This window comes from Maylandia zebra, linkage group LG19 (assembly GCF_041146795.1).
Source record: "Maylandia zebra isolate NMK-2024a linkage group LG19, Mzebra_GT3a, whole genome shotgun sequence".
Classification (NCBI taxonomy): Eukaryota; Metazoa; Chordata; class Actinopteri; order Cichliformes; family Cichlidae; genus Maylandia; species Maylandia zebra.
Window position 1 is genome coordinate 21340071 of NC_135185.1, and position 24407 is coordinate 21364477.

Sequence of the window (24407 nt, forward strand, 5' to 3'; positions counted from 1 at the left end):
ACGTTATATCCAGTGATTATTGAAATAATCAACAGCCGCAGCCCAAGTTAATTAATATCACATTTTAAAAGTAAACGGCTAATGGAGGACAGGGAAGTTAGATAAGTGTAGAAAATATCATCTCAGTTTAATGTTGGGCATTTGGTTCATTGCCAAAACCATAATCAGAATTATTTTGGTGAGTTTTGGTGAGTAATTGTTATATATATTATATTGATCAAAACAGGCCTTTGTTGAACTTTTACTGTAACTGTAAATAGAACTTTATTAGTCATTTGAGTTAATGAGGAGGCAGAGGAGGACATGAGGCAGGATAAGGGTGATGTGATGTGAAGAATGATGGAGTTGGGCTAAGATTAGTGTACCTTGTACCAGGCCACTGTTGGATGTCTGCAAAGGTATGTGTGTGGAGGTATCTTAAGGCTCAGAGAGAGTTCTTAGTTCAGCACCTGGATTCTGCTTCATAGTTTTTCACTTTGCGTCAGTCCATTGTAAGTGAGCTTTGGGCCACAGAACACCACAGCATTTCTGGATCGTGTTCACACATGGTTCCTTTTTAGCATTGATAGAACTTTAAACTGCATTTGTGAATGACATGCCAAACTGTGTTCACAGACCATGATTTCAGGAAGTGTTTCTGAGCCCATGCAGGGATTTCTGTGACAGAATCATGGCTGTTTTTTAATGCAGTGCTGTCTTAGGGCCCGAAGGTCACGAGTATCCAGTAATGATTATCAGCCTTGTGCACAGAGATTTCTCCAGATTCCTGGAAACCTTTGATGACATTATGTATTGTTGATGATGAGATATTCCAAGTTTTCACAGTATTACATGGAGGAACATAGCTCAGAAATTTCTTCCACAATTTTGCAGATCAATTTTTTTCCTTTTTGGCAGATTAAGGAACCTTTGTTCACCTTTACCTCTACGAAAGTCTGTCCCTCAATAAGACTTTTTATAACCAGTCTTACTGACCTTTTCCCAACAAACCTACTTATTTGCAAAATACTCCACCACACATTCCTTTTGAGTACCACTTTTCCATTCTTTTGTTGCCCCGCCCCCAGAAGCATTTTGCTCCGAACATGTTACATTTTCTTAATTTTCTTTTTTCTGCTGTCAATACGGATTTAATAGCTCTGCAAGTCATTGATGTCTGTTATTTTAGACAGCCTCCAACCTTTGAAATTTGGATTATGACTGAAATTTAAATTCAGTTAATTAAATAAAGTTTCATTTTTTAAACTTAATAGTCATGGATATGATGGGTTGGTTATAAGAGGTTTACCAGTGGTATTTTAGTAATTACATGAGCCTCTCTGCAGCTGTTTGCAGTTCAGTATATCATAAAAAGTGGTCTGTTTCATAAAGATGTAGTCAGTTGGTTAAGTTAACACCAATCAGCTATGCTTTCCTCACCTCCTCAACTTGCCCTGAAGCCTGCTCTCTCCTCTCCTCTCACCATCTCAACACAGTAAGGCGACCCATTCATCAATAATTGATAATTGGCTGGGACAGGTGAGATGGAGAGGCAATTTGTAGAGTATGGTGTGGGTGCACTGCCAGGAGATTGGCTCCGAGGAGGAGGACTGAGGTTGGGGAGTTGAATTGCTTCTCAAGGACTCACAGCCAGGGGCCAGCTGGAAGGACCAGCCCTGCTGATGGACCACTACATAATCCTGCTAGAGTGTGTGTGTGTATGAAGTAATAGATATGGGGATGCAGAAGCAGAGTAACACACATCCAAACACTCACACCCACATATTGAGACTTAGCTTTGAAGTCAAGCAAATACTATTTATATTGTAAAATCAAGAAACATACATTTTCTTCAAGGTCAATCTGGATAACATGAAGGTCACCATCGGTAAATTCACCAGTAATCTATTACAGGGAACAGTTTCACAAAACACAAACAGGGAGGTAGGCATTAAATACAGGCAGGCTTTGTGAGTCCACTGTGATCCTAAATTGGCAGGAATGCTCGAAGTGGTTCAAGAGTGCAAAAGGAGACGACCTCAAAGGGGACAACAGCCAAATTTAATTTATTTAGGCTTTTTTTTTTCTTATTTAAAGGCATACAAAGTTTCAGGTTTTTAGTCTCCAACAGAACTCCTGGTCTTTGACAGGGCTTCACATTTTTTTTTCCCTACCAACTCAAACCTCAAATCTAATCTCTTATTCTGCATCCTTATTCCTTTCCTTCTAATAAGGCCTATTTTGACATTAGAATAATACCCCACAACTCCAGATATTCTTTAGTGTAAGAAATCCTCTTATATACTTCACATGTATGTTTTTTAGGTCAACTGGGACTAATTGTGGCTATATTTGTTTATATAATGGGATATTATTGAGAGACAGATAAAATGAGCAGTAATATATCCTGGAGGATCAGGGGTTAATTAAAGTACTCCGGCTTTGGATCTTATTGTATATAATTCCTCTGTTTCCTCACTTTGCTTTCTTTCTTTCTTCATCCATTCTAGTAACAGTACTTTATTGCTATATTCAATCAGAGGTAACACTGAGTCTAATTACTAGTTTTAAATGTATTTACTGTCCAAAAAAAAATACCCAAAACATTGATTTACTCTTAAATATTTTCTATGCATACTTTTGCATCACAGTAAAGCCAGTTTCACTGATATTCAACACAACTTTATTTGCACAATATAAGTTTGATTTATTTATTTATTTTTTAATTGCCAGAGCAATGTCTTGTAAAGGACAACCGACGTGTACTTCCAGTTTTTAACATCTGATTCATGGTAACTGCTGGGAACATCAGTACAATATCTTTATAGAAATGAGATTCACAAAACATCTCTCAGGTTAATCTCTGGTACTTTTCCTGTTTGGATCTTGGTCCATATTTTCCTGCCTTCACATGGAAGAAGATGGTGAACGCTGTGTGTGAGTGTGTGTGCGTGCCTCTGCGTTGCTCTGCCTGGGCATTGATAGTGTGTCTGCTGGGTGCTGAGTGCTGGGCAGAGTGAGGGAGAGATGGAGTACTTATTGATTTTGGCCACACATCTCTTCTCCTGAAAATCCCTTGATTGCTTTTGTTCTGCTCCCTGTCTCCCTCTTTCTGTCTCGCTTCCTCTAATGAAACTCCAAATGAATTGGAGCACGTACTGACTGCTCTCCCGCTCTTCGTTTCACTTCTGCTCTCTCATCGGCCTCCTTCCTCACTCTCTCACTCCGGCTCTCCCTGCTGATTTCTCTATTGCTCCCCTTCTACCCCTCTCTCGTTTCCTCGATGTGTTTATGTTGCTCGGCCTACATCTTAAGCTCCCATTCTCTTTATCACTTTTGTCACATTTTTCTCCTGTGCTCTTCTCTACTGTTTTCTGTCTCTGTTTATTTTACCATCCAGCTCGTCTCCTTTTCCCTCTGCGTTTCCCTCATTCATCCACATCCATGGGAATAGGAATTAATATTGGAAATGTACTAACCCACTAGCCATGGCTCAATCTTTTACTAAAGGATGACTCAGATACATGGCTCACTTAAACAGGCAGACATCTCTTCAGCAATCTCTCTGTCCAGTCATTCTTGGACCTCTTTACTAGAACTATTCTTTTCTCTTTTTTTTTCCTTCCCCTTCATCTCACCTGGTGCCCTTTGATTTTTGCTTTTTCTACATGCAAACATGAGGGAGAGAGTGAGAGGGAGAGCGAGGGGGAGAGAGATAACAACTAATAGAAGACAAATCTTTGAGCTCAGCTTCTGACTCAAGAGAAATTAGCTCAATCAGCAGCACGCAACTAAAGGGAAACTCCTGAATTGTACACCTCAAGTTCAGCTTATTAGTCAGTCAATATACTATCCAATTTGTGAGAACAGTTAAATAAATGTCTTCTGTGATTTAAAAAAGAAAAAAAAAGAAAAAAAAAAAGGGCTTTTATCAAGTCTTAAAAATAACGGTAACAAGGTGAGAGAGACTAACAGAAAGATTTTATTGGTTGTGTTCTGGGAAATATACAACCCAGCCGTTCTTTTATCCAGTCAGCCATCCATTCAGTCAGTTTCTTAACCTATTATCTAATTCTGGGTCATGGGAGAGGCTGGAGCATGTCCTATTTGACATTTGGTTAGAGACAAGGTTTACCCTGGGGAGGATAGCAGGCTAACACAGAGAGACAGACAATCATTTATGATCATGCTCACACTAGGGCTGGGCGATATGGCCTAAAATTCATATCGCAATATAATTTGAAGCATGTGCGGTAACGATATATATCACGATATATTCTTTTCTTCTGTATAACGTATTTTCCACACTATAAAGCACACTTAAAATCCTTGAATTTTCTCAAAAATCTAGAGTGTGCCTTATGTATGAATTCTGGTTGTGCTTACTGACCTCGAACCGATTTGGGCGTGCAGAAATCTGTTAAAAAATGTTTTAGTACAACTTTGGTTAGCCGCACTGCTTGATGGATTGTCAGAGCATTACGGCAAGCTACATTGTAGCCACAGCCATCTCTTTACAGGTGTATATTTTCTGTAATTTTTCTCATGCTCTTAACTTTTGAATTACATTTTTTTGCTTAAAAATACAGGACATAACAAACAGCATATCAGAAGGGCATTAAAAGCATGAACAGTCCTAAGGTAACAGCGATACCTGGGATGTTGCAGGATTTGAGGTGAAATAGACTTAAAAATTACTTCTTCTGCTATTCGTGCACAATAAAATCCAAACCCTTTTCTGCATCTGTCTCTCTGCCTGCTCCACTTTTCTGTCACTCAGACGATTGTTTAGGCTAACTCCTTACGCACACAAACAGAGCTCAAGGTCGCGGCTGCACAGAACGAGTGCACACACACAAAGAAAGTCTGGGTTGAAAGATTTAAATATTTATCATTGTAGTGATTATTTTCTTATTGGATTTTATTGATTCTTGATTATATTTTGATTAGATTTCTGATTGTATTATAGCAGGAATAACTACCAACAATAGCACATTAAACTGTGTCACTCTGTGCTACCTTACACCCTCAAAGGCTGGATTGGGCCTTTTACTTCACTTTTTGTAGAGCTGAGCCAAGTGATCTCAGTCCACTTGACATCCTGTTTGATTCATACCACTTTATGTAAAATATCTGTATATATGCACAGCTCTCCCTGTCCTTGGGGGCTCCATCGTTGCAGCTCATCAAATGTGCATCCTCTGTGTGGAGTGTGTGGCTTCAGCCGATTCACTTGCCATTCTCACTTTTTTTCCCCCCCGCTTATGGACTTCATCGTTCTGCCTCATCTAAAGTACTTATGTTTGACACTCCTCCTCCTTTTTTCTTTTCTTTTTCTTCACCTAGGGGAGCTGGAGGAGGAGATGGAGAATCCAGAGATGCGGGATCTCCCGGAGAAACAGAAACACCAGCTCAGACACAGAGAGCTCTTCCTTTCTCGCCAGCTGGAGTCTTTACCAGCCACACACATCAGGTACACTTCATTTGTGTCACAGGACTAGATGCTTTATTTACCTTCTTTTTGTGGGACTTGCTTGTGCAACTTCTAAACCCACCCACCTACTTGACATTCTATTTTGGTTTCAAATACCCATCTCATGCTGTGACTGAAGTTCTGTTCACTAAATGTTTCTTCATCTTTTCATCCAAATCTTTTGGGTTACAGTTGATTCAACAAACCCAACTTTTTCTCCAAACAGAACATTTCTGATGAAATTTTCCTAGACGGTAGGGGGTCGGTGAAGAGAAAACAAGACAGACAGAACCGACTTGTTTTTAGAAAAAGTAGTTATAAATTTATGGTAATAACAAGATGAAAAAATGGCAGCTCATTTTTTGTTTTGTTGTCTTTTTTTTATGAATACTATCAGGGATGAATGCTTTGTCGTTTTTCTGTGTTGGCTTCAAGCCAATAGGGGGTTAATAAAAATTGGTAGTGGTTAGAAATTTTCAGCTAATGAGCAGTGGCTTAATGTAGCATTGATACTGTAAATGAGTAAAAATTTAGGCTGATTAACACCTCAGTTACGCAGGCCTAGAGACCGGTTAGTAACCATCTGGCAACCACCAGTTGTGAGGGGGATAAAAAATGTGTATACCTCCAGTGGCTGCAAGTGATTGCTGGAGACTGCTCTTGTGCGACTGCAGCAGTCTGCTAGCGACCGCAGAAATCACACGGAGGTTTTTGGTGCAGCACCTTTTTGCAGCCAGTGTAGGTCAGCAACCACTTGGACCAGATTGAGGAACATTTGTTTTTCCCCCATGTCGAGTGATTTGCCAGATGATTGGTAACTGGTCTCTGGGCCTGTGTAACTCGACCCTAAAATTTAGATGGATTGCAGCATTATTGACTGTGAATCACCTTTTGCTTAAGTAGGAAATTTAGATCAAGTGTAGGAAAGGTGGACTTATTCACATCACTAATGCAGTTTACGTTGTTTTCATTGATTAATAAGATAATTTTCGAATACTAAAAAGCGAATCTTGATGGCATCATAATGTTAAGACCTACAGTATAACAAATATTTGCAAATTTCTTCTGATTATTCCCATTTCCATGTTGCAATTTTTTATTTACATGCATTGCATGGACTCATTTATACTGTTATAATGTGTATTCATGCTTTTTGATGCAAATACTGCAATTTCCTTGATGTCACATTGCCTGCTATACGTGAAGCTGTGCTGGCGAGAAAGACAGACACAAAGTAATCCACTCATATGCAGGGTACACGCTGAGCAGTAAATGTCAACAGAAAGCTGTTTCTAGATATAAACCTACCTCTGCTCATCAGTAAGCTCGAGGCAAACCTACCTAATCATTAGCATATTATTACTTGACATTCCTGAAATCACAAGAAGAGCAAACTGACATCTGCTCGAATAAAAATGCTCTGATGAGCAGTTTGTTTAGTGAGAATTCAAGCTTGATTAAGTTTTCTAACTTAACAGTGTGTGGCGAGGTTACACAGTGTGCTTGAGTTTATTACCCTGCCAAATCGTATTTGCTTCAGGCTAGAGAGGTATGACTAATTAGCTGGTAAATAATCCCAGTTCAGACTGTAGCAGTTTGGGGACAGGGATGAGTGCTGTTGGTGTCAACACACGGGACCAGGATTTATCCCAAAAAAACTCCAAAAAACCAAGCTGGGCAAACTGGACCTGAATCAATACCATCATTGGAGATTCTGAGCTGTATCCTACATTTCTCTTGCAGAGGAGTTTGGACCAGAGAGCAGCTTTCATCTTGCACTTACATAACCACTTAAAATCCCATGGACTTTAAGCCCCGTCTGCTTTTCAATGTTTCACATGTCAAATATTGGCTCATACTTTTCTCCTCTATGACTTCCTCCTGTGTCTTTCTTAATTTTTTTCTTCTTTCTTTTTCTCTCACTTCTTCCTTAACTGTGTTTCTTACATCCTTCAGGGGAAAGTGCTGTGTGACGCTGCTGAACGAGACAGAAGCCCTGAAGTCCTACCTGGACAGAGAGGTACGTGGTCATGATGGAGTCTCAACTGTAATTAGGTTTTAGATTTCAGAGTGTGTGTGTGTGTGTGTGTGTGTGTGTGTGTGTGTGTGTGTGTGTGTGTGTGTGAGTGAGTGAGTGAGAGAAGAGGAGAGTAAGAATCTTATGAGTTTAAAGATTCTTGTTTCCAGATGAATTATTCAACGTGTTGACCTAGAATGTTCTTTTCACGTACTGTAATGAGGAGACGAGAGACTAGGAGAGGGGGGAAATACACAGACACAAACACACACGCACGCAGACCAACTGATACACCCCACTCTTTCGCCTCTCCGCTCGCCCATCCCGCTTCCTGTTCCTTTCATTGCATCCTCACACCTTCCTGTCATCTGTATTTCCCAGGATGCCTTCTTCTACTCGCTGGTATACGACCCTCAGCAGAAGACCCTGCTGGCTGATAAGGGGGAGATCCGTGTTGGGAACAAGTACCAGGCCGACATCACCGACCTCCTGAAGGAAGGTACGTTGTGCTTAAAATTTTTGGCTGCTTTTTAAAAATGACTTATTCGCTTAGAAGCACTGTATCCATTTTCTGCAGGGCACTTTTTACCCTGCAGTGGACTGATTATTTTTTTAGCAATATGTCTGCATTAATGGGAAAAGTTTAACAGTCTGAGCCACGACTGTCAAACTTTTTAATATTTGTGCAACTGCTCAAATTTCAGGAACATGTCATGAACTTTTATGACTTTTCTGCCTTAATACACCACTTTTTTTTCCTCTTTTCTGTTACGAGTAAAGTTGAGAGAACAACCAAGTTGGGTTTCCATGGCAATCACACTGTGGACTAACAATGATTATACATAATCACAGCATTTGAAATAACAGTTTATTGCATTCGTGTTGCACAATTGATGACTTTACAGTCACCCGCAGAGAAGACAACTGTTCATAACGCATCCCAAATCTGACATCAAAAAAGCTGTCATTGAGGTATACACCCACGATGAAATATAATAGGTCGTAAAGTGTAGCAAAATATTTGTAAGCATTCATTTTAATAACTGGGACTTGACAGTTTTGTACAAACTGTAATGTTTTTAAATCCAACTTGTTAGTAACACAAATCCACTATTATTTCCATTTAGATGAGCAGAAGGATATTTTCCGGGCATTCTCTGCCAATAGTTTGTAAGGTAATCATTAATCAGGTAATCATTTTCAAATGTGACTGTTTTTCTGCCAGATTATGGTGTTTTGCTGGCATCCTGTGTTTTGCCAGAATTTTATTCTTAGCAGGTGGGATGCATCTGAAATTGCAATTAAAGCACCATGGGACACTAGGCTTGCTAATTAAACCCATGTTAATGAAATTCTTCTACATGTGTTAGAATCTCAGGCAGGCTGGCTCGTTGGTTGAAGGCTGGCAACTTGACAGAGCCTACCTCTTCAACTCTGGGATTCATTAAAGCCCCACACAAAGCAGGATTTATTTATTATTTTAATCTAAAAGGAAAATTGCAGACAATTGAACTTGAGTTTTTTGTGTTTGCTGTTGTTTTTTTCCCCCCGATAAAGACCCATGGCAATCTTGGAGAGCATTAAAAATGGACTTGCATCCACATTTGTTTGTCTTGTGGTGCATTTAGGTGAGGATGATGGCAGGGACCTGGAGAAAATGGAGGAGAAGATCTGGGACCCCAACAGCTCACTGACAGAGAAACAGATTGATCAGTTTTTAGTAGTAGCACGGTAAGTCAGCTCAGACATGAAATGTATAACAATAACAAAAACAAATCTGATTTTTGTAATTTCTTTCAATTTCAGAGAGAGTTAGTTGTAAAGTTAGTTATGCTAAGGTAAATTTGCCTCACTTATTAAAAAACTGTGTCAAGTAAACTTAATCCATCCAGTCTTAGAGCCGTGATGTCTGGCTTTTATTTGTGTGCATCTAAAAACAATTATGACAGTTATTATAAAACACATGCATACTTTTTTTTTTTTTTCAGGGAGTGCACTACATTTAATCAGGTGTACTTGAATCCGAAGTGAATCCAAGAGCTAGTCTAAAACTTCCTAAAGGTCACTAGAAGGGTCAAGGCAAGGTTAAAAAAAAAATAAAAACACCCATCATGCTGAACGGGCATTATGGGGTGCCATAAAGACGTTTTTTGAGTCATTAAATTTAAAAACCTCACCTCTTTAAATTGTTCCAATTTTCTCTTTGACATCATGTCTTTGTGCACATCTGGACCGGTTCCAGCTCAGCTGCTATTTTTACATCGCTTCCTGGAAGTCCGTTTCTGACTACTTGTATGGGCACATTATTTTACCGTGGAGCTCTGACTTGCCAGAGAGCAAACATCAATTTCTCTGTCAAGCTGACCCAGCCCAACCCCCATAACTGGTGGAGAGAGCGAGGGCACATCAGCGAGGAGTGGCACCAGAAGCATGCTTGTTGTTGTTGTTGTATTTTCTGTCCTGAGGTGGTTGAGGGAGAAGATTTACAACAAATGGTCTCAACTACGGCTCCCTGAGACTTCATTCTATTCCCCTTTATGTAATTCAAGTTGAGGAGTCATTGTTTTTACACAGCTGAGCAGATCCAGTGCACATTATGGACACACAAGTGCAAGTAATCTGAGTGGGACTTGCAGGGAATGAGAAATAGAAAATAAAATAGCCGCCGCACTGAAAGCGGCGCACTGCTGCTCAGGAAGATTGAAGATTTAAATGTGGTAGAACTTTTGATTTGTTGTGAAACGCTATGATTGCACCTGGTAAAGATGCTGCAGTTATTTAATTCTCAGCGTGAGAGAAAATACATGAATTCACTAAAACTAATAAGTACTACAAACCTTTCCTAAAATCTGTGAATATCTAGTTTTCAAGCCATATTTGGTTGCTAAGCAGTTTTAGCCTGTTGAGGTCTAAATTTGCTTGAGGTGCATTATCTGTCTGACCACACTACAGACTTGAATATTTTATTTGGAAGAACCAAAGTTAGGACTTTGCTGATATGACTTCCATGTTTGTTCTGTAAAGGGAACTATATCAGTAGTTTCTCATGTGTCCCACAGGTCAGTAGGTACCTTTGCCAGAGCTTTGGACTGCAGTAGCTCTGTCCGACAGCCCAGCCTACATATGAGTGCTGCTGCAGCCTCCAGGGACATCACCTTGGTGAGATAGACATATATATGATTTGATTTAAACTGTTAACACATGACATGTGAAAGGTGTTGTGGAGAAGGAGGACTGTTAATCAGAAAATCCTTGCGCGTGAGTCTGTTAGTGATTGTTGAAGCCTGTGTCTGGTTATCCTTAACAAGCATTTGGCCCCAAAACCTAGCCAGCCTAGTGTGGGTCTATTCTGCCCTAGATCCTTTCCTCATATATAAAACATGGATGAGAGCCCTAGCTACCCACATGTACACAAACACACATGCAGACACACAGAAACAGCTCAGATACTCTCATGGAGGCTGTGTCTACACACTCTAAACTGGTAAACTATAATCATATAGCTGCAATGAAATGCATGATTGGTTCAACTCATGCACTGACATGGATTTGTCTTGCATTTAGTTTCATGCCATGGACACCCTCCATGCTACAGGCTACGACATGACTCGAGCCATCGCAGCACTGGTTCCTCAGGGTGGACCCGTCCTCTGCAGGGATGAAATGGAGGAGTGGAGCGCCTCGGAGGCCAACCTCTTTGAGGAGGCCCTCGAGAAATACGGCAAAGACTTTACCGACATCCAGCAGGATTTTGTAAGTGGGAAAACAGTAGGATTTGATTTTAGGAAACATGCTTTTGTTCTGTCATATTTGTGTGCAGTATATGAAACTACATAAAGACTGTAAGCTGAGAACCGGGCAGACAGACATAGAAGTGCTGTTTTCCACTTTGGGTTTCAAATGGAATAACAAAATGTATTGCAAAGTGTCCTTGGTTTATTTAAGAGCTGCAAATACAGCCACTTGAATTCATTTCATTTTACAGATTTTTCTCAGCTCATCAAGCTTTATAATTATCAACTTATGCAGCAATTTGCACTGAAATTAAATTGTGAATTTTATGTACAGAAAACATAAAGGAATATCCTGGAGAGAGCTCTGGCTGTAATACGTACCCTCTACAAGTTAACTTGCCAACACCTTTACAGCTCAAACCAGTCCTATGATTCTCCCCATTTTAGACTTCGTTTAGGTGTTCAGCTGATTTTCCTTTTATGCAACTTTCAAGCATAACAGTAGTCTTGTAAAGAAGCACTGTGTCCAGCCCCATGGTAAGAATGAATAGTGAGCATTTTTAAACAAACATCCAGTGAAAGCTGCCTCTTCTCTGCTGAAGCGCCTCATGTTCTTCAGTGCTGAGAAGAGTGGCGCTGCCTTTAGTGTTCTCTCACTGTGTGCATCAGTCCGCCACCTGGTGGCCATCTGCTGTCAGTGCTGCAGACTTTTGTTTCTACTTGAGGTTTTTTTCCAACAACAAGACTACACCATCAGTATGGGTGGGGCCACCACTTAAAGGCTCATATTCTTTCAAACTTCATAGAGGCAATGTAACGATTTAGCTTCAGTTTTTTAATCGTATCTTTACCTTTTTAATGAGCGAGTACTACATCAGGTTGAATGCGTGTGTGTTCCTTAAAATGTGAAAGAAATACACAGATATTTTAGCATTCATAATTATAAATGTCACGAAAGGGAGAATCATCTTATTTGAGTACCAATCTTAATTTCTCAGTTAGTTAAAGTCGTTAATGATCATGTAATCAAGAGTTTCAGCTTTAATTTTACATTCCCTGCCTTCAGCAAGATTTCCTCTCTTTCTATCTGTTCCCATAACATCACCTCAACTAAAACCATAATTATTTTCCTCTTCTGTCCCTGTGTAGTTGCCCTGGAAATCCCTGACGAGTATTATTGAGTATTACTACATGTGGAAGACCACAGATAGATATGTACAGCAGGTAACAACTTCCTTTATATATTTCTTAAGGAAAAAAGAAAACTAAGTGACCCATATTAATTAATTTTATATTTGCATGCGATTCACAAATCTGTTGTTGGTACCTAAAGGTTAGAAATTCACTAGGTCTAACTGCACTTCTCGTCAACAACCTCCTTTTCTGCTCCAGAAACGATTAAAAGCAGCCGAGGCAGAAAGCAAGTTGAAGCAGGTCTACATCCCCAACTAGTGAGTACTTTGATGCAGCATTTTATCAGCCTGCTTTCATTTTCCTACATATTATCAAGTATTAAATCAGTCGATGCTGCGGAGAAGGTCACAGCAACAACTCTGGTATTTTAAAGTTCAGCACTTGTCGCTCATTATACAGTACAAACTCTTCTTTTTATTATTCACAAACGCTCTCAGTACTGGATCAGTGGAACTACTGTCTCTGGTTGCAGGCTGATGAATATTATTTGTTCTCTTGGTGAATGTCTTGTCTCTGTATCTCTTCTTATATCAGTAACAAGCCAAACCCTAACCAGTTGAGTAACAATGTAAAGCCAGCTCTGGTAAATGGAGCAGCGGGTACAGCGGGTACAGTGGGTACAGCGGGTACAGCGGTCCCAGGACCTCCAGGCTCAGTGCCGACCCCAGGCTTGGGTAGAGCCTGTGAAAGCTGCTACAGTAAGTCATTCTGTTGTGTCCTGTTATTGCGCAAATGCAGTAGCTACTGTCCTGATGTAAGAGTTCTTTCTCCTCCTTAGAGGAAATGAGATTGTCGTGATAGATATACAGTCAAAGCCTCAGATGTTTGCAAATCCTAATCAGTTTTGATGCGACAATTAAACATCTTTCAGTCTCGGTGTGAAAATCTATTTGCTTCTTTAATTGCGCTCGATAATTAACCTGGTATGGATCTTGGGTGCTGCGTCTGTAGTTTTAGTATACGTGATGACAACATCCTTTTGTACTGATTTTCCTAATTTTTATTTAGCTAGCATCCAAGATCATCAGCCTATGTTGATCTCCATCATCCTTGTCTTCAGATCGGTGTATTTTCAATCTAATACAGATAATTTAAAGATCTGTTCTGTGCTCTTTGTATGCGGCACACATTTGATATTGGATTTCCATAATAGAGAGAAGAGAAAATGGCCTTATGTGCCCTGCAGCAAAGTATTGTTTGAATTATTTTAGAGGCTGTACTTAATTTAACGATGAATGATTAAAGCTAGGGCTTACTACACCCATTTTTGGTTTTTTTGTAATCATCTCTGCTTAGCCATGTGATTTTGTGCTGTGTGTTTGTGTGTATAGCCAGCAGCTCCTACCAGTGGTACTCGTGGGGACCTCCCAACATGCAATGTCGCCTGTGCGCCTCATGCTGGACCTACTGGAAGAAATACGGAGGGCTGAAGATGCCCACGAGGTTGGATGGCGAGAGGCCCGGACCCAACCGTAACAACATGGTACAAGCTCACACACGCTTCACTAGATATTGACTTTGTTTCCTTTCCACAAATAACAGCCTTACTGTCTGCCGGAAACCTTGCAGTTCACCAAAAGTTCATCTTCCAGAGAAAAATCTAATGTTGGTTATTAGTTAAGTTAATTTAGCCTTTTTAAATTAACCCAGTCATTGTATAAAATGAAAATGACATCTGAGACGCTTGAATCAGTATGATATTATTGTTTGGGGGAAAATGGTCCAAATGATGCTCTTTTAAAGCAAACATTTTGTCTTATGACAGTAGGAAAAGCAAAGGTGGAGTTAATCACAGCCCAGTTCCATTAAGTGTCCCAGTAAGCCTCGAGAATGAATCAAAGGTGGAAAGTAGGTCTTTCCATCTTTGAGTGCGGCAACCACAACCTGTGAAAAAGTAATATTTATTACTTCAAGAGAGAAAGTACCACAGTGTCCTAATTTGGGGTCTACAGATGCCAAACACACCATACATCTATGCATTTCTCTTCTTGTGGTTTTTGTCCTTTTTAATAAAGAGCAGTGTATCCTATTTTATTTTAAATATTTTTTATTACAATCCTGTTGAGTTTTCAGTAAAATCCCTACAGCACAGAGCATTCAGCATGCCCAGTCATTTAAATGTGTTGTGCATTTTAAATCTATACCCTTTGAAAGCCTACTAGGAGTAACCCTGAGAGCTCTCTTCTGAACTGAGGGACTTTCTGGCATATTTCAGGTCTGCTTATAGAACAAAATGACTGGGTTTGCATCAGAAATTAAATGAGGGTGATCTCTGTCTGTGCAGCTACCCTGGGAAAAAACAGGACCTATTCTAATGGTCATTGGACCGCAACTTTACGGACATATACTGACGTGTCAGAACTTAACTGTCTTTCACGGGTACTTTATGGGGGGAGTTAAAAAGCACTCTACGCATCTGTCTTTCCCTTTGGTAGCCATTAAATTCCTATCAGGCAATGATTGTAGTCCAGATGTTTTCCTTGTCTTTAGTCCTGTGATAAATTGATCTCTCCCTAATCCATCATTTAGCATTCAACTGTAAATACACATTTCTACTAGTACAGGCTGTTCAACATTTTGGTTACAAAAGAAGTTTCTCATCCTCTAAACCTTCTCTAGAGCCCCCATGGCCTGCCCCTTCGCCACAGCGGCAGCCCCAAGTTTGCTGTAAAGACCCGGCAGGCTTTTTACCTGCAGACCACCAGCCTAACACGGATGGCACGTCGCACCTGCCAGGACATCATCAGACCTCGATATATGGCCAGGCACCCCTACCTCCCAGTCAACACAGCAGCCATCAAAGCAGAATGTAAGGAACCGTTTCCCTCATGCATAACTATGACATGTTATAACATTTGGGCGCTCTGTACACGTCCTCATATTTCTAATGACAGTGTTGTTTCACTGAATGTGTGCAGGTGCTCTGCGATTACCAGACAGGCCAAAAAAGCCTTTGCCACTGAAACCTGTGGAACGTAAACCTCTGGAGTCTGTTGTTCGGTATTTAGGTGAGATCAATTCGCCACTACATGTTCATTTTTCAGTTTCTAGTTTTTCAGGTCACTTTTAACTGGGTGTGATACCTTGAGCTAGGTATTATGACAAAATGAATTTATTTCCTCTGTCATTTTCTTCATGTGTCTCTGATCATGTTTCAGAAGCACATCCCCGTCCATCCAAGCCCAATCCACCGACTCGCGGAGGGTCAATCTCTACAGGCAGTCTGACACCTATAAAGTCCTCTCCCATCCTCAACAACGGCTCTCCCACCATCCTGGGCAAGCGTACCTATGAGCAGCACAATGGACTGGATGGTGAGCCAGACAGACTAGAAACTTTGAAGCACATATACAATCTGCATGTGTTTGCCTCGTCAGCGTCAAAGAATGTCATCTTCACCGAACTCCTATTTGTCATAACCACCATAGAAGATTATTTCCATCTGCAGTGGTATATATTTGGCAGCATGTCTTTGTTCTTGCACCTCTCCACCCTTCCTCACTGATATGTGGAAAACCAAAAGCAGGGAGAGCAGCAGCGGCATCAAGGCTTTCGTATAGAACAGAGCAGGCTGGGATGGGGGTGGGTTGCAATGTGGCTTGCAGATGTGCAGCATCTGTGGGCAGGCAGAAATATATCAGCATTTAAGTCTGTAAGCTTGAATTCAGCACATGCCCAAGTTATGCTTGATATGTTGAACATTGTTTTGTTTTTTGGTTGTTAAAGACTTGTACCATCAATATGCATTTTAATCAAAATCCCCTTTGTTTCTCAAAATGAAAATATCCTTTAAAAAACATTCAAAGGGTTTTGAAAGGTTTACAGGCAACTTGAATTTGCCTTGGTGTAGTTTGCTTGTCTCATTTGATCAAATTTGGACCATTAAAGAGGCAGTTCTCATGTTTTGAAGTTGAATTAAATAATACTTAATGTATTTGCCTTTTTATTTTTAAAATTCAGTTTTTAAATTATTGCAATTATGTCACATTTACATTTATTATCTCATTATTGTGAATCATTTAACACAGATTATTTAAGCAGAATATAAATCTACACCCGCGACCTCTGCGGCTACAGCACATAGTTACGATCCACTGCCGAAGGGTTAACAGTTTGAGTGGGGCTCTTATGTTGTTATATGTTATTTATTTATTTTTTGGGGCGTTATGTCCCACTTTCTTTCTCCCCTGTGAAATGGGAGATGGGTAGAGACAGACTGGGAAATGAAGAGAGGGAGAGAATGCCAGGGAAGGATGGAAAGAGGAGAGAGCAAGAGGGAGATTGCAACAGGATCCGATCGGCCTTGCTTCTTTAGCTGGAGGCTACGGTCTATGTTGTCATGGTAACGGGAGAAAGGAGGATCAGGAGGGTTCGGTAAGTGTATCCTGAGGGAGAGTATCTCCACTGCTCTATGAGCCCACCTCAGGCCCATGCTGGGATAACACACCAGGAGGAGATCGGAGTTGGAAATCGTCCAGGTTCGAGGATTAGGGATTAGTTTTCATTTGTTTGACTTCCAACTAGCTGACTCAATCATATCAGAGGACAGAAAGGGTTTCTGTTGCATGTTTATTTTCATTACTTTTAAACATCGTTATTTATTTGTCTTATTAAATGACTGTGTTTTGTGGCAGAGTGAAAGGGATCATTTGTGGTCAGAACGCACACGAAATTGTGACCCAAGTCTGCTGCTCAAATTGAGTTTATGGAGCGTCGTAATGAGTTTCAGCTCGTTGTTCAGCTGTTTCGCCTGCAGGTTTACTGTTTTGGTTTACTGTCATGCTCTCACAACATCTTTTTGGCTGCGAGCAGGCACAGTGAGGAGCTGATGAAAGTAGCGAGGCGTTAACAACCTAAGGGCTGTATTTCCCTTAGGAGCTGGTAGAGACCACAAAGGGGACCAAAAGAGGCTTAAATCTTGACTTTTGTATTTGTTGTCTGTCTAAATGGCAAGTTTGTGTTTGCTGCCCCCAAGTGGTAAAAGAAACTTCTTTCATCCAACTTTGCTACTTATAAAATTTGCTACGTTTTGTCTTGTTTGCTTAACCCAGACAACACTATACATATGGAACAGCTAATTAAATTCTTTAGTATGTTTCTATATGTATGAAGTTGGAGATATGCTGCATCATTGTGAATAGAAGCTTCTACTGTGAGTAAAAAGCTGGTGAAAGGGACGAGTAAAGTCTCCTTCTAGCGTCAAGAATTGCGATGATTTGCTGAAATCGTTTGAGGAGTAGAAAAGTAGAAAGAAAAGAAGAAACTGAGACCACAAAACAGCATAGGAACAATATTATGTAATAGTAGCATGTAAATGCTGAGGAGAGGCGCTCAGACCTCAATGCAGAAATATAACTTCTTACAAAACTTTGTGTCTGAATGACAGTCTGCCATGAAATCTCACTAACAAGTATTTGCAAAATAGCCTTCGTTGCTTCTCTAGCAAGCATGAGTGCATTTAGAGTTTTTAATTTCAATTTAGAACATCAATTAACTTGAATATTACATCATTTTATTGCTACTTTGTGTTGCTGCCAACTAAATGTGAATGTTAATGGTGTTGGCCCGATGGGCTTTGATTGAAGCGTATAAAAAGTAGTGAAGTGGAAGATGTGGAGGCACACGTTGTTTTCTAAAGCGCAGCAAAAATAAGGTTTGGTGTTGTTTTTCCTCTGTGCTGAAGTACTTTAGGAAGCCAGCAGAGGGCAGAAGAAAGCAATAATTTTGTGCAGCCCCTTACTAATAAGGGAGCATCTGAAAATACTGTTGTTTGCCTGTAGACTAAAAAACTAGAGCTGTATTTATTTTAGTTTTCTCCCGTGACATCTCTCATGGTCTTCTTTTTTTTTTTTTTTTTTTTTTTTTTTTTTTTTTTTTTTAGGTGCCAAATCCAAAGTATTGGCTCCACAGTGGGACATTATGGCCAAACGAATGAGTGAAGCAGTGCGGCCCTCATCGTCCCTCCAGGACGAGGTACATGAACTGGACTGAGCACTCTGCGGGACAACCTTCACTGCGAACCTCAGTGAGGTGAGAAATCCCCACTTACCCGTGAGGATGCTTATTTTTAATTGCCTTTGTGTTAATAGTTTTGCTGTTCTGTCTAACAATGTTGTTTCGCCAAAAACGAGGAAAGGAAAAACATACGCCTATCCAGCTACCCCTATAACCTGAGACGCTACGAAAGTAAAATACAAATCAAAAAAATCAAAGCAAAGAAAGCATCTAAGGCGCTTGTATCTATTACAACTAGGATACAAACCTACAGATACATTGCTTTGAAGAATAGTGGTGAACTTCTCACTGAGGGAGAAATATGATCAGGAAATCTTTGTTAATGACTGTGTTGCATCACTTCAATGTTTGGTGAATTTAAATCCTAAAAAAAGGCAACAGTAGAAGTCACAGCTGTGTTTTAATGATGAAAGTAAGAGCATTTCCACAAACACAGTGTGAAGAGAGAGGCATTGAGACTAAGTGGCTGTGTAGCCTTAAACTTGGGCTAATAAGGGTTCAGTTTGTTAGGTAACAGAGATTAGACTATGGAGCAATGGAGGAAGGTCATGTGGTCTGTAATGAGTGCATCAGGGTAAGAAGAGAGGCGAATGCACCCATCATGCTTGGTGCCTACCCTACAAACCTGTGAAAGCAGTGCTATGATCAGGGGTTGCTCCATGTGGTCAGGTCAATATCAGCTGACTACCATATACTGAGTGACCAGATTTTTCCCAGCAGTGGATTTTTTTTCTTTCAGGGATATTGGAAGATACCAATGTTAGGATTCATCAGACTCAAATTATGATTAGTAGTTCAGGGAATAGGACTAGCCACAACTAAATCCGGACCTTAAGGCCTTTGAGAATGTTTTGGATGTGCTGGAGAAGACCTCATACAGTGGTCTGACTCTCCCATCTTCAAAACAATCGGCAGCTGGGGGGGGGGGGAATTTATGCAATTCCAGATGGAAATAAATGTTCTGACCTGTGTTAATTTTTGTATTTTTTTTATTTTTTGAAAATAAGTTTACTCCAATCAGAACTAATTACGTTCAGTCAATCAGAATTGATCTCCTTGCATAGGAAGGTTGTCACGTCTGCCCCCGATAAACAGGGTTGGAGGGAGAGAAGAGTTGAAATGTAGACTCCTTTTGAATTTGATGTCAATGAAAATAAGGTGCTTTGTAAACTGTTACACTTTATATTTTGGTCAACTAAATAAACTTTCGATTCAGTCAACTATAATCTAAAGCTAAAAGAATCTAGATGCCTAAATGATGAATAAAACCTAATTAAGCTTTGTTGTCAAAATTAACACTGGTTTTGATGTTGCATTAGATCAAAAACAATTTGTGCTTTCATTAAAGGTAAGGAGCAGTTAAACTAAATACTCAGTATTATTTTTAAAGCCAAGAAGAGTTTAAGGGGTATGAAAACTTTAACGTTTTAATGAGAGGTAAAACATTATGGTTTTTGCCCAGTTTTGAGAGTTTTTGCTGTCAGCTGTCATTAACTGTGTGTAAAACCTTTCCCTCGTGTGTTTCTTCCACAGCAGCGGGGGATATGAATTGGATGAGGCTTTTCCCACTATAACCATAGCCGAGGGCAGCTGAAAGGAGACGACAGCATTGGCTACTTTTCTTCAATCAGTATGAGTCTATCAGACTTCTGAAGACTAATCGATCAGTTTGGCTGTGGTCAATCAGAAAATGAGCCTGACTGTACAGGACTGTGTTTATTACTTACATTTCTCGTTATTACTGTCTTTGTAATTATTGTTATTGTTATTTTAATGTTTTTCTTTTTTCTTTTTTTACCAGTTATAACTCAGCTTATTTGTTTGTCGATCAAACGTTGAAACTTGAAGTTTCAAGAAAAATGCTTGCAAAAAACCCTGTGGAAAAGGGTGGAAGGAACGTAACAAAAGCCACTTGCATCTTCTGTGTTTTTCTTTTTCTCAAGTTTAAAAAGAAAAAAAAAAAAAAAAAGAGAGACGCACTTTGATTTCAGTGACACGAGTTCAAAATGTCTTTTGTTTTTCTGAATTTGAATGCTTTCTAGGAAATTTTCTGTTGTGTGAGTCGGCCCTGCTCTTCGCCCAGAGAGGTTTAACTTATTGAGAAAGACTTGGTGTTTTTTCTACCTTTTTCATAAGTAATGCATCTATGCTTCTAAAGTGTAATTAAAAAAGGAAAAAAAGAGGTAATTGATTTTTTCCCCCCTCTTCCTTTGGTGTCTGTGCACGGAGGTGAAAGTTGCACTGAATGTTCTGTTTTCAAGCTGGTGTTTACCCGTCTTTCTTACTCCTGCAGGTATGCAAACAGGGTATATGCAAAAAATAATGGAGAATTTTTCATTCCTAATTGCTTTATATGTTATATGATTAGTATTAGAAAAGATTTCATGCACAACCAGAAACATGTTTTGTAAGCAAACATCTGAAAACTAAAAAAAAAAAAAAAGCAGGAGTGTGCTCTGCTTTCATGTCCTGTCCTTTGTGTGTTTATTGTATGTTTGCTAGCAGCTTTGCAGATTACATCTCTTCTCCTGCAAACATTTTTCACTTTGGGGTAACATCCTAGGCTCTGTAGACGCCTGACAACCTGTGCTGGCTTTTTAGCCTTATATCAGAACATATCTGAGCCTTAAAGTCTCTAATCAAGTGGCTGGGTAAAGCTGGTGGTTTTGCTGACCAATTTAGTGAATTTGCATCATTGTCTTTAGGTGATGGTGGGCTGAACTCACTTTTTAGTAATGATGCTAACAATGAAACGCTTTAGAAAGTTGGACACAGCACATGTACAGTTTACAGTATTGTAGTGCAGCAGATAACTGAAACAATCTTTCAAAAGTGGATACAAGCAGCAGAATTTGCAGGTTTGTCCACTTGGAGAAGTGTGAAAAATCCTATTAGCTACTTGAACTTCTGCATTTTCCATCTTGACCGTCATTTCAACCTTAGAAACAACTACAGAATTTCAACCACTGGATACATTTAAGAAATGTTACTCTTGATTTTTACATTTTTGACTTCAAGCAAATCAAAATGTATAACTTAAAACCCCTTTACACCACTGAAAGCACACCTTTAATATTCATGTCATTATATTTCTGTGTAGTTCATTTGAATTTTACATATTTGATGCACACACTTGGCTCATCTCTCCTGTGCTGGCACGGCATGCTATCGGCCTCTTCCTTCCTTTTTTTTTTTTTTTTTTTTTTTTTTTTGAAGGCTTAAACAGTCACTCCAAAAACAATTTTAGAACCACCAGTTTACCTGACAAGCAATACATGGATGCAGAATCTGGGGTTTGAATTGCAGACCTTCAAGGAGACAATCTGCTCTAAATATAAATAAGAGAAATAAACAAGATTTGGGGGTTCAAGGCTGAATCCATTCAGGAAATGCAACTGAGACAAATCACATTTATACTATTGCACACCACACCCTGTTTGAAAATGTAAAAAACTAAAAAAAAAAAAAAAATATATATATATATATATATATAAAAAAATCACAAAATGACTTTTAAAGTTGACTTCTACAAAGTTGAATGTGTATCATTTGACACAAAGATCATTCAAAAAGGGAAGTGTAGTTTACATAATCTTTAAAAAAGAGGAACTTTTTGCCTTTGTTGACATTCATCTTGAATTTTCAGTTAGCTAATAGAAAGTTGGCTTCATCAAAAAAGCAATAAAAGAGTATGTGTACAAATTTTGCAACTTGTATTCACCTGGAAATGTAGATTTATCTGCTGCACTATTCCAGTCTAATTGGTAAAAAATTTAAATTATAGGACTAATAAGGGGAAACAAGACTGTCAACTTTCTGTAGTAAAAGAAGTCATTAAGTGAAGTACAGGGTATTAGCAGAAACAGGGTTTGGTACACCTGGCTGTTTTATCTGATTTTTGAGCATTCACAGGTGAAAACTAAAATAAATTTGGCATTTTGGGTAAACATTTGAAAGCCATCGCCATGTAGGGTTGATGGCTGATCTAACTAAGTGTAAGAATATGACAGCTCTCCTTTTTACTGACATCCAGGTTCAAAGTTATGAAGACTCAAAAATGTCAATAATAAAAAGCACAATACCCCTATATACTTTCAACTTTTCTTAGTGTAAAGCCAAAGTTGAATGAAAACTACATATTTAACTAAAGTAGCTCCTCAGGGAGGACACCCAATCAGCAGAGAAACTGAGAAGTGGTACTGATGTATTTTTAATACTGATATGTTAAAATCCATGTTGATGTTACAGACTCAAAATCAAATCCATGCAATAATCTACACAGTAAAAAAAATGAAGTATTTAAAATCTGGGAAAGGAGATCACTGATTTCAAGTTGGTACGTTGTAATAAAAACTTGTTTAGTAATAACAGGAGGAACATGTTAACAGGGAGAAATCGCTAATAAATCACAATATTGAGGTAAAGAACTTGTCGCTAAAGCAAATCAAACAGCTCTTTGCTAGCCATATTGTGACACCTTTACAGCTTTATTCAAGCTATTTCACCTAGCTTTCCTTATCTGATAAGAGGAAGATGATCAGCATGTTTTTTTGTCAGCATGAGATCGATGCTGATTGCCAACATAACGATTCTGCAAGAGCATCCCTCCTTACTTTATGTGGCCTCATGGAAAATCCCGTCTATGTGGTATTTTAGCCTCTGCCGTTAATGTCCAGTTGAAATCATACCTGGTTAGTGATGTGCCCAAGCATACAGATAAGATTACCATAATCATATAATAAAGTTTTTCAAAACACTGAATGGCCTTTCAAATCTTGTTATAGGTACTTTGAAGACCACTTAGAGTTCGTATTAATATTTCAATTATGTCCTGTAGTGCATCATGTCAGGTTTAATGATTGTACATAATATTACTGTTGTTACTGCGTGGGGTCAGGCAGTGCATTATCTGTTGTTTAGACTGTATCATCTACTTTACATACTGTATTTTTCCAGTACAATTCACACTCCCCGACTCATATATTTCTTGGCCAGCACATTGAATTAAATTAGTTTTCATAAATCCTATAATGACTCATGGAAAGTCCTTACTTAAGCTCTTGTTTGTGAACTATATGTATGTCTTGGATTGTGACTACACAGCAGCTTCATCATGTGCCTGGAGCACCTTTTCTTCTGCTGAAGTAAATTGTTTGGCAATAAGACTCAAGTTACCACATGCCCCTAAACACTGTGACTGGTTTCTTTTAACTGAAAGAGAAAGACATGCAGATGTCACTGGATATGTGTGAGGGTTCATACCTCAGCAAACTCCTAAAATATTCATTCAGCTGGAAGCCTGTGGGAAAATCCTCTCATGTCCATTAGTTTAAGATCAAAGGTCTAAACAGGAACGAGTAACAATGGATGTTTGGAAATTATGTTTATGTACTGCATGTGTTTTCTGAGAATTAAATATGTTTTAGGCTGAAACGGAGGTCAGCGCCACAGTTTACATCATATTGCAGCAGCAATTACTTAAAGTAATTCACTTTTGTTGTGAAAATTTTTTAACTACAGAACTAAAATAAAAACAGGTGATTTTTCTTTGGATGCAACTTTTATATTATCCACTTTTAACATAATGCTTCCTGTCTGTGTTTCAGGGAGCGGGAAAACAAAGCACAAATGAGCCAAATATGTTTCTTTTTATATACTGTTTGTAAATAAATACAACCAAGCCATTTGGATCATCAAGAATAAGATTTCCGTACTGGATCAATCGAGGTCTGCATTAACAATGACCACCTCTAGTGGTGTTGGCCAACTGGGTGCCAATGGAAACTGTGCTACTGTTGGCTGAAGACAAAGAAGCAAGAGAAAAAGAGGACGGGGTAAGGAATGTTAGGAGGCAGTGAGAGATCAGGTAGAAGTGAGACTAGGGACTAAAGGGGGAGAGCTGGCTGATATAAAGGAGCGATAGATAGATATATTGTGCGTGCAGGTGGAAGGGAAGTAAGGCCAGGAGCATAAAGAAATTAGGACTAGGTGTATA

General features: G+C 39.3%; 1 protein-coding gene across 2 annotated transcripts in view; it reads left to right on the forward strand.

Moving 5' to 3' along the window:
* mta1 (metastasis associated 1) overlaps window positions 1–23173 on the forward strand; it is a 52653-nt gene extending 29480 nt beyond the window's left edge. The window contains exons 5-19 of one of the 2 annotated variants that reach the window (XM_004540208.6): window positions 5326–5452; window positions 7409–7472; window positions 7851–7968; window positions 9098–9200; window positions 10529–10628; window positions 11034–11222; window positions 12353–12427; window positions 12596–12654; window positions 12932–13095; window positions 13729–13880; window positions 15017–15206; window positions 15316–15405; window positions 15556–15711; window positions 18279–18427; window positions 19946–23173. In XM_004540208.6, coding sequence (XP_004540265.1) covers window positions 5326–5452; window positions 7409–7472; window positions 7851–7968; window positions 9098–9200; window positions 10529–10628; window positions 11034–11222; window positions 12353–12427; window positions 12596–12654; window positions 12932–13095; window positions 13729–13880; window positions 15017–15206; window positions 15316–15405; window positions 15556–15711; window positions 18279–18388 — 1697 coding nt within the window. In that variant the 3' untranslated portion in view covers window positions 18389–18427; window positions 19946–23173. The remainder of the gene's footprint in view (window positions 1–5325; window positions 5453–7408; window positions 7473–7850; window positions 7969–9097; window positions 9201–10528; window positions 10629–11033; window positions 11223–12352; window positions 12428–12595; window positions 12655–12931; window positions 13096–13728; window positions 13881–15016; window positions 15207–15315; window positions 15406–15555; window positions 15712–18278; window positions 18428–19945) is intronic. The other variant, XM_004540209.5, reaches the window with a different exon arrangement.
* Window positions 23174–24407: the final 1234 nt, after the last annotated feature.